Genomic DNA, 9,884 nt, shown 5'->3' on the forward strand with positions numbered 1-9,884 from the left:
TTTTACTCCTCTACACGCTCCCGAAGTTTTGCCATTTAATTTGGAAACACCCTGTATATATATATATATATATATATATGTATGTATGTATATATAGGATTCTCATTTTAATTATCGTAGGCAAACATTTCAAAAGATATGGAAGATATGGAAAAATGTTTCATACAAAATTTGAGGGAACGCAAATATATTGATAAAATTAATTTTAGAAAAAAATTCAATTTTTCAAATTTATATGAAAATTATCGCCATTTTTTTAATGGAAAATTATATAATTCTTTTTACATATTAATTATTTTGCATATAAAAGTATTGATTAGATATAAAAAAATCAAAAATTTTTGAATTATTTTATTAAACTATTAATTTTTTTATATTCGATAAATCAATCAATGTAAAGAAAATGCATAATTGATTTATAAAAATATGTAGTTGCATATTGCAAAATACATATTTTTTTAAATAAGCGACTATGTATTTTTTTTCTTTTAATTCATTGATTATCAAATACATAATTAGAAGAAACACTAAATATATAATTAAAATAATTTATGTTCATTTTATCTTTTTTAATTTGAATTATTATTTAAACTTAAATTATTTTAATTTTTAGTTATTATTTTTATAATGCATTATTATGTAATTACATAAAATATATAACGAAATGAAATCGAAGATTGTCGATGTATTACTCGCCGGAATCTGTGGCTACATAGTTCGATGTACACGCTTTGTGCACATGATGGCACTAGTAACATAGCTAGTCGATAAGTCGGTGAATTGTGTTGATTGTGTTGGTGTGACGAATGCAACGTCACTTTAGGTGGAAGAATTTCATTTTCAGGTTATCGTGCCGAGAACACTCAGTGACATTTCTATTGTTTCATTTCGTAATTTTTAAACTTTTCCATTCAGTATGACTTACTTGAATCAACCAGATTACGTGCGCTATTTATGTAATTGTGGCTCCTTAAAACCTATATCGAAGATATATTTCTGCCGACATTGCTTGATGATACGATGCGGCTACTGTGTCTGTCAGGAGGTGCGACTTTTTTTTAATTTATAAGTAAATTCAAACAAAAGAATATAATAGGAAATGTATTTAATACTGAATCCATTCAAAATGTATCCTAACATGTATAAAGTTCTTATTTATACAAAAATGTCTCTTTTGTATTTAGGTTGACTCCCATTATTGTCCCAATTGTATGGAGAATTTGCCCTCATCGGAAGTACGTCTTAAAAAGAACAAGTATGTTCATATATATTAGACTTCACATATTAGAAATAGAAATTATGAATTCAGTTATTGTATCGAATAATTTGTCTTGACAGATGTTCCAATTGCTTCGACTGCCCTTGCTGTTTTCAAACGTTATCGACACGAGCGGGACTAGCACCTGTAAGAGCATCAGCACTAACTGAGGGAGAAGAAAATAAGGATGTTAAAGCCACTCCCAAAAAAGTATATTATCTATTCTGTTCATTGTGCCGATGGAGTTCTCGAGATGCAGGAATACCTGATCAATCCGTAGGTAAGAAGTTCCATTAATAAATAATTTTATAAATAAAAACTGTGTAGAGAATTTTCCTTACTTATATTTTGAATTGTTATAATAAATAGAGAAAGGGTTAATGAATCTGGATAGCCATGCTGCTTATTTATCTAATTATACTGATTTAATTATATTCTTTTATATTTACGAATTGATATGTATAATTAGATAATTTCAAAAATCATATAATGAGATAAATAAGCATGTCATCTAGCAGAGCTTATTAGCCCTTTCTCTATTTATTGCAACGATTTTTAATCTTCGCCTTTGTGTCAATTTTATATTTTTTATTTCTGCTTGTAGCAACTGGGGGATGGCCCGAACAGGAAAATCCACATGTAACACGTATTAACGCTCTTATTGATTATCACAAGGTATTAGCCTCTATAGAAAAACAGCAATGTGAAAGGAAGAAAATTCATCCAAAACGCTCTTTTATGCCAGCTGTAAGTTTAGTGAGAACTAATTATTTATTTCGTTTAAAAACATCTTCCTAACTATATTTGCTTGCCAATAGCAGACAATGTATAGTTTTACATCGGCGCTGGTTCGCAAGCGTATTGGACGTCCCATGAAACCGCCAATGCAATCTCAATCATCTGCTCAGCCAGTACCATCCGTTGCAAGTGAAGATGTGGATGAATTATCAAGCGATATATTTACAGAAACTGTGGATATAACTAAAAGTAAGAAAATTTTCAATGACATGAGTGATAGCATGTGAATATAGACTTTGTTTTAAATATATATAATTTTGTGTAATAGTTACTACGTTGGAACAAAGATTACAGCATCCGGAAGTGCAAGCTGAGAAAATAAACGAATTGCGTCCTCAGCACAGACAATTTTTAGTCAAAAGATCGCAACGTTGCAGAGTTTGTGAACATAATGTTAGCAAGTCGGATCTTTGTCCTCAATCAACAAAGTTCAAGATTTTACTAGCTGCGTTGTAAGTATTACATTAAGGGATCAATTATTAACATCAGTCATAAGACTAAAACATAAAATAATATATACAATAATTTTTTATTTTTACCGTATTCTTATACACATAATCAAAGTTGTATTTTTTTTAGTTATCATATTCCAGAAGTCAAGATCGTTACTTGTGAACCACTTCGACCAGGGAAATCAAGTGAACTGCTCCTAAAATTCTGCAATCCAACGCAGCATCAAACTCAGATAACTATATTGCCTTTGGACACTTCGTTATCTACTTCACTTACTGAGGAAAAAGATATTAAACAAGAGGATACGCAAGTAATATCAAATTGAAACTTTATCATAAACTGTAACATATTTTAATAATTTGGTTATAATTGCAGCTGAGTGAATCTTCGAATTTATTGCCATCTACTGTACGACAAGCACCTGTAACGGAAGATCCTAAGGTAATAAAAGTTGTATCGAATGCAGATTTGATGTTGCCTCACAGTTCGTTGATTCTTCCACCAAGAGATGATGCTGCTGAATATGATGATACAAATGATAATCATAATTTTCAGGATGATCCGAAGTACGTGAAATATACAAATTATGTAAAGTTAATACAAAAAGATAATATAAATTTCATTATATAATTTTTTTTAGACTTGTAGTATGGCGAAAAGGAAATAAAGCAGTCATACGTTTGCACGTAATTCCACACGATACAAATAAAGACAATGAAGATCCAGTTATAGTTGGATTTGTCATGCAACATGGATATGTAAATACTATTGCAGCACTAGAACATAAATCTCCACAAAAAGTAGATGTAAAGGTCAAGTTATATCTTACTGTTGGTCAGTTAGTTGGCGAAACATAGTCTTTTTCAATTTCAATAGAATTGCAAAATAGAATACTCTATACATGAATGCTTTATAGTTTTTTCGGTAGTCGATTATAAATTAAATATTAAAGAAAAATACTTAAATATTTATACTTCAATGTATTATTTTTTATTGTGTTAAGCTTGATATTCATAATATATTCATTGATAGTATATATGTAAAAATACAAAATGTAAGTGGTCTATCATTTATCTAATTTTTTATATATTATTGTAATTAAAAAAAGAAAATTTAAGTCTTATAATCTATATATATATATATATATCATAAAAATTGCTCCTTTTAGGAATATAATAGTAATAAAAAGAACATAAATTGTAATTTTTAAGGTCATCTACATAAAAAATATAGAAAAAATGTGCTTTACAAAAGTGCTATATTTCTTGTTTTTTTTTAAATATTTTTATTGAAAGATAATATACCCCATACAGAAAGCCATAAGAACAGCTTATAGCCTACGTCCACGACGACCTCCCTTCCTGCGAGTAGAATCTGATGGAATAGGAGTAACATCTTCAATACGACCAATTTTCATGCTTGACCGGGCTAAAGCGCGTAGAGCAGATTGTGCACCTGGGCCAGGAGTTTTTGTTTTATTGCCTCCCGTAGCTCTCAATTTGATGTGCAGTGCTGTGATGCCCAAAGATTTACATTTTTCTGCAACATCCTACAAAGCAAAAAATTATAGTTTACACTGTATCAATATTTTAATATATCGAATAGTGTAATCGATAAAGGACAGGTTTGAATGTCTTCTTTCTTTACAGAGAAAAAGTACATGATGCAAGCACATGTTCTCAATTATTAAAAAGAACTTGCTTTTCCACAAACACGTGAACGCTCCTTAGATTAAATAATCTTACATCTAGGTGCTGCCTGGAGATGTGGATAATAATATATTTTCTTAAACTAACAATTTTCTCAAATGTAATGATAAGTTAAACAACCTGAGCTGCAAGCATAGCTGCATAGGGCGAGGCTTCATCACGATCTGCTTTTACCTTCATGCCACCAGTAACTCTAGCAATTGTTTCCCTATAAATGCAGACACAATTTTATCTCAATGTTGTTGAATTATTATTTAGGGTCATATTGTAATAAGGGAACTCTATAATGTATTAGAAAACTTATAAGAAGAGAGGGAAGGATTTCGCTCAACAGAATGAATCAAGAGAGATAATTGATATAGAGGTTGTTTTTTTTTTCAGTCTCCTATATATTTATCTACATTAAAAAAATTGGGACAACAGAATGTAACACATAACAATACAGTCCCTTAAACTCCTGAGAAATATTCTGTAGATATTCTTTATCACCCTGGTGAAAATTTTTCTTATAATTTTTATAAGAATTGGAACATTTTTCAGAAATACTCAGAAATATTCGGAAAGTTTACATCTCTCAGAATTTTTCATACATGTGAATTCTGAAATATTCTGAGATTTCTTATCCTATAAATTTTAAATATTTTTAAATTTTTTAGATTTTATAACATTTCATCAGAAATTATACTTACAAAAAATCTTAGAAATCTTACGATATTTCATAATTAACATATATGGAAAATTCTGAGAAAAGATGTAGATTTTCTGAGAAGTGTTCCAATTCGTATAAAAAATATGAAACAGTTATAAAATTATAGAAATTCTGAAAAATAATATGAAAAATTCTGAGAAAAATTTTTAGCAGGGCAACTCAGCTGTTTTGATGATGAAAGCTTTCCAGCATGTTATAAAGCTCATTGAATATCAACCTTGAATGTCACTTTTCTCGAGAACAAATGTAAAAAGTGAATATTTTTATGTACATATGTACACATATATACAAAGACTAAATATTTTCACGTTTGTGCTCTAGGAAAAAAGTTACATGATTGATCCCCTCTGATTACAATTTAACATAAATCTAGCACAAACCTGCCCGACAGATCGGTAACGTGCACAAATGTGTCGTTGAAACTGGCAAAGATGTGAGCTACTCCGAATACAACCTCTCCTTCACGAAGTTGAGGTCCGAGAGAGACCTGCACTTCTTCCTTTTGTACCTTTCCTCTTTTTGGCGGCATTTCTAAAAAACAACGGGTATCTTCGTTTATTATTCTGTAACTCAATCATCTGCTATTATTATAATATCCGTATAAACATCTTCGGGACAAACTTTAAGGTTATGTCAATATGAAAATTCATCCAACTACATCCACATATGCTGCTAAGTATAAAGCGATTTCGCGGTTGGGAGTTACTTATAAATATTCAATTAATGAATCTAACTTAATATTTTTGATAGATAAAACGATATTCGCAGTGTTCGTGTTTAAAATACCTGCGAATTGTAATGATTATAACCTTCCTGTTCCAGCACGATCTAATAGAAACCATAAAAAGGACGCTTCCGGTGGCGCAGCTTCTCTAACCAAAACGGGATCGTTCTGCGCATGATAGGGAATTTAGCTGTCGTTGTCTAATGAAAACCGGCTATCCAATAGAAATTCGTTTCATGAGAAACGTATTATCTAAATTCCTTTTATTGGATATCGTATCTTATGGACAAGATTTTGGTAAGACTAAATTTTACATTAAAAATATCTCCTTTCAGCCAAATTACTTAACATCGTTTTCTCAAATACGTAATGATAAATGTACGAATGTTTATTACAAATTTTATTAAATTTTGTATTCCTACAAAATAGTATTTATATAATGTTCGCTCTTATATGCATATCTTTTCATGTAGTTCTCAATAATTGTAACCACTTATAATAACTGCTTTCATCGACTGTGCATTTTTTGCATTCTGTTTAACAATAGGTGTATTTATTAAATATTTAAATTAACATATTTTAACACATGTATATATCTTCTCATGCTGTACTTAATAATTAATCGGAATCACTTATAATGATTGGATCAATTTTCTTCGACTGTCCACTTCTGGAGCTCTGTTAAAAAATAGATGTAGTTAAATATTTAAATTAATATATTTTAAAGATAAATATTTTTAAATTATTATTCATACCAGCGTTTTCACAATAGAAGCATTTGCTTCATTAGCTTTTCCTCTACCGCGACTTCCTCTGGGACCTCTGGATCCTCTACCGCCTCTTGAACCTCTTCCCCTTCCTCTAGTCTTATTCAAAGTTAAATTTAAATCTTCATCACTGTTATCACTATTTGATAAGTTGACATTGCTAATCTGTAAGCGAGATTGCTTAAGCCCTCTCAAAGTCGTTTGCGATGACCTGTCTAGTACTTCCGAAACCTGCAAAAGAAAAAAGTATATATATCAGTAAAAATATTACATATGTATATACATAAATGTCACATATAAGCATCATTACATTATTCTGTTCCTCCTGTTCTTCTGAAAGCCTTTTATCGCGGAAAATTTTAATTTCTCCACGAATATCTTCTGGTGTCTCAACATCTTGCGCCTTTAAATATTCTATAGTTCTTTTCATTTGATCTCTAGCAAGTAAATCCATAAAACAATTTAACAAAAATATGAGTTCTCTTCGAGTATTAATTCAGGAAAGAAATTATCACTAATTATTACCTTACGACAACTCTAAAGGCATCTAAATCGCTTTTCTCAACATATCGATTTAAGGCTTCATTCATTGCTGTTGCAGTTAATACTGTTAATTTATCTTTATTTTCTTCCATATCAAAATATTTTTTAATTCCTCCTTGCACCGTGCTAGTCCAATTTTCTCCTTTCTATAAAAAGAAAAACTCCAGGCAATGCTAAAAGGCTATGAAGCAAAATCAGTTTAATAAAAAAACTATTTTTTTACATCTCCTTCGAATAATTCTGCGATATCATCTGGATCATCAATTTCATCCTCAATAGTATGTTTTCCTTTGTCTCCGCTCTTTCTTTTACGAAATAAAATCATGTCCATAGGATTAGCAACTTCATCACAATATCTTTGTGCCAAACTAAAAACATATTTTTTGAGAATAAGAAAAAGAGTAAAATATGAAGTATACATGCAATTTTGAATTACGTAATATTAGAATGCAAAATTTTGAACCTTAATGTATCAAATTGTTCATTGTCATCGTCATAAAATATTCTTAATCGAATTAAAGGTTGGAGTGGTTGACCAGGATATCCTAAAATGAGTTTCATAGTATGTATTAAATAAAAATAACATTCACAAGAAATAGTAAAATGAAAATATGAAAATAATTGATATACCTGTGAGTTGTTCAGCAACTTTAGGCATGAGATTATGTTCGATATACTGATCTACATATTGACTAATAGAATTTGCTAATGAGACGCAATTTCTCATTTTAATATCATGATCATGGAGAATCATGTTATCAAAAATGAATGGGCGAACACTTTGTAATTTTAAAGGTTTTATTTTGAAATTATTTTTATTTATTTTAAGAAGACCCACATGTTTGGGTTTTGATTCACTTTCGCATAAAGAAGTAACAATGGAACTTCCTAAAATTAGTTTAATATATGATAATTTTAGAGAAATGAATTCTAAAATAACTTTCAATGTGTCCAAATATATCACAAAAAAATATATAATTTTACCTGGTTGGGAAATAAAATATTCGCCTTGTTGATTAAATTCAGGCTTAATGCGACATTCATGTTCATGTCCCCAAATAATTAAATTGAGGAATTTATGCAGTTTATCTTCAGATATATGAGCATCACGGACTTTGGCACGATTCTGATGTAAAACAAATATGTTGAAAGTCTCTAGGTCCGTTGGACGTACTAATTCGACCTATTTTTAAAAGTTACATTAGTTATTATTCTCCATGATCGCAGATAAAAAAATATCCTTAATATAGAATGTACCTTATCATCTCTATATAATCTCCACAACCTTTGGTCATTGATATAACTCAGACCATAAAGCGCAACATGAGTATTACGTTTTTTCAAAATTAAGGGAGATATAACTATGCGTTTAAGATCTGTCCATTTCCCAAAGTAATTCACAAGTCCAGTAGCTGACAGTATGTCCATTGATCCAACAGTACCAAAACCTAACGGATAATAAACAGGATATAGTTTATGATTAGAAATTCAAAGGAACAAAATTTATATACTTGGATCATCATGATTTCCATGAATGGTAAATACTGGCATTGAGACATTCAAATTCGGATCTTCATAATTCACATGTTTCTGTGCACAGTGTCGAAACACCTGATCAGAGTCACTCAAGAACTCTATCTCGCATTTTCTAAAAATGCATTAAAACTACAGTGCTTTATCATATTAAAAATATACTATATAATTTTAAAATATTACATTACAAATTTAATGTACAATTGAATATTACTTACTTAGGACCCAAACAATATTTTCGCAGTAACTCTACACACTTCAGTAACGCAGTTTGGGAGGGCTTAGTTTCATGAAATAGGTCACCACCCAACAAAACAAAATCAACTTCGTTATCTTTGCCATACTTCAATATTTCTTCGAACGTTACAAAACTCTCATCTGATTGTCCTCCTGTTTAGAAAAATGACAATGTTAAAAGTAATACTGATCTTCAGTTTTATACGCATGTCATCTCGTGTCTTTTCTTATGTTTGTGGTAATCTTGTTGAAAAATACTGATACGAAAACAAACCTCTCTTTTTACTGTAATCGAAACCAAGATGAATATCCGTGGCTACTAGGATACTAATAGTATCTCCCGGATTTACGTGCGTATTGGCGGATTCTGACATTTCTTATGTGTCATATGTCAAACACTTAATAATTATTTAATATTTTAACGTTATTCAGTTATCTTATACGCTGTAGTGAAATAACTGACAATTGGAATGTGTTGAAATGGCGCGAAATGCATACATTTGTCGGCATAGCAAAAACATAGATAGAAAAGGAACATGATAGGTACGTTTGTTTTCCTTGCAGTGGGTGCGTTCAGAATGGGTGCATCCAGAAGCACGATCGCTCAGTGATCCTGTTCGCTCTTGTACCTGTTTGGTCTATATTTTTAGCTCTAATGGAATATGCCAATTAGATGCAAGAGCTCACTGAGTGCTCTGCGCTTCTGGATGCACCCAATGGGTGCATTCAGCGGACTCAACAGTTGAGTGAGCGCTCGCTGTTATTGGTGTATTCTTTTAGATCATCCAATCATAATTTTAGATCTAGAAGAATACGTCAATAGACTAGATCTAAAATTATGATTGGATGATCTAAAAGAATACACCAATAACAGCGAGCGCTCACTCAACTGTTGAGTCCGCTGAATGAGCCCAATGGTAGCGCTCACTCAACTGTTGAGTCTGCTGATTGCGCCCAAAGTGTAGTAGGCTGCCTTCCCATGGAGAAAGAAACAACGGAACGGAATATTGACAGAAAAGAGATTGGAGGGTTATCCTCATTCTACCTCTTTTCTGTCAATATTCCATTCCGTGGTTTCTTTCTCCATAGGAAGGCAGCCGTAGGGGAGTATCAGGACGGAATCCTAATGCGGGGTCTACAATAGAAGTCGTAG

At 31.1% G+C, this 9,884-nt stretch overlaps 3 protein-coding genes across 4 annotated transcripts; 1 reads left to right on the forward strand and 2 right to left on the reverse strand.

Moving 5' to 3' along the window:
* The first annotated feature begins 809 nt into the window (after positions 1-809).
* Positions 810-3,427, forward strand: DCTN4-p62 (dynactin subunit 4). 2 transcript variants are annotated; one of them, XM_018453798.1, is made up of 9 exons: positions 810-1,045; positions 1,185-1,255; positions 1,339-1,538; positions 1,863-2,005; positions 2,080-2,245; positions 2,325-2,508; positions 2,636-2,819; positions 2,885-3,075; positions 3,150-3,427. In XM_018453798.1, exons 1-9 carry the CDS (start codon positions 917-919, stop codon positions 3,364-3,366), a joined length of 1,485 nt encoding a protein of 494 aa, XP_018309300.1. In that variant the 5' UTR covers positions 810-916; the 3' UTR covers positions 3,367-3,427. The 2 variants fall into 2 exon arrangements, with proteins under 2 accessions (XP_018309300.1, XP_018309299.1); XM_018453797.1 differs by having other exon boundaries at positions 2,077-2,245; positions 3,150-3,426.
* A 352-nt stretch (positions 3,428-3,779) lies between these two features.
* On the reverse strand, positions 3,780-5,807 carry Rps14 (ribosomal protein S14). Its single transcript, XM_018453812.1, has 4 exons — positions 5,714-5,807; positions 5,308-5,458; positions 4,339-4,426; positions 3,780-4,058 (listed from the first exon to the last, which is right to left on the reverse strand). Exons 2-4 carry the CDS (start codon positions 5,454-5,456, stop codon positions 3,840-3,842), a joined length of 456 nt encoding a protein of 151 aa, XP_018309314.1. The 5' UTR covers positions 5,457-5,458; positions 5,714-5,807; the 3' UTR covers positions 3,780-3,839.
* Positions 5,808-6,100: 293 nt separating this feature from the next.
* On the reverse strand, positions 6,101-9,231 carry mre11 (double strand break repair nuclease mre11). The gene is made up of 12 exons (XM_018453789.1): positions 9,006-9,231; positions 8,713-8,884; positions 8,473-8,609; positions 8,219-8,409; positions 7,946-8,144; positions 7,592-7,849; positions 7,425-7,506; positions 7,185-7,329; positions 6,944-7,107; positions 6,729-6,855; positions 6,407-6,649; positions 6,101-6,329 (listed from the first exon to the last, which is right to left on the reverse strand). Exons 1-12 carry the CDS (start codon positions 9,103-9,105, stop codon positions 6,270-6,272), a joined length of 1,878 nt encoding a protein of 625 aa, XP_018309291.1. The 5' UTR covers positions 9,106-9,231; the 3' UTR covers positions 6,101-6,269.
* Between the last annotated feature and the right edge of the window lie 653 nt (positions 9,232-9,884).

Source organism: Mycetomoellerius zeteki, unplaced genomic scaffold (genome assembly GCF_001594055.1).
Source record: "Mycetomoellerius zeteki isolate Tzet28-1 unplaced genomic scaffold, Tzet1.0 scaffold41, whole genome shotgun sequence".
In the NCBI taxonomy this organism is placed as follows: Eukaryota; Metazoa; Arthropoda; class Insecta; order Hymenoptera; family Formicidae; genus Mycetomoellerius; species Mycetomoellerius zeteki.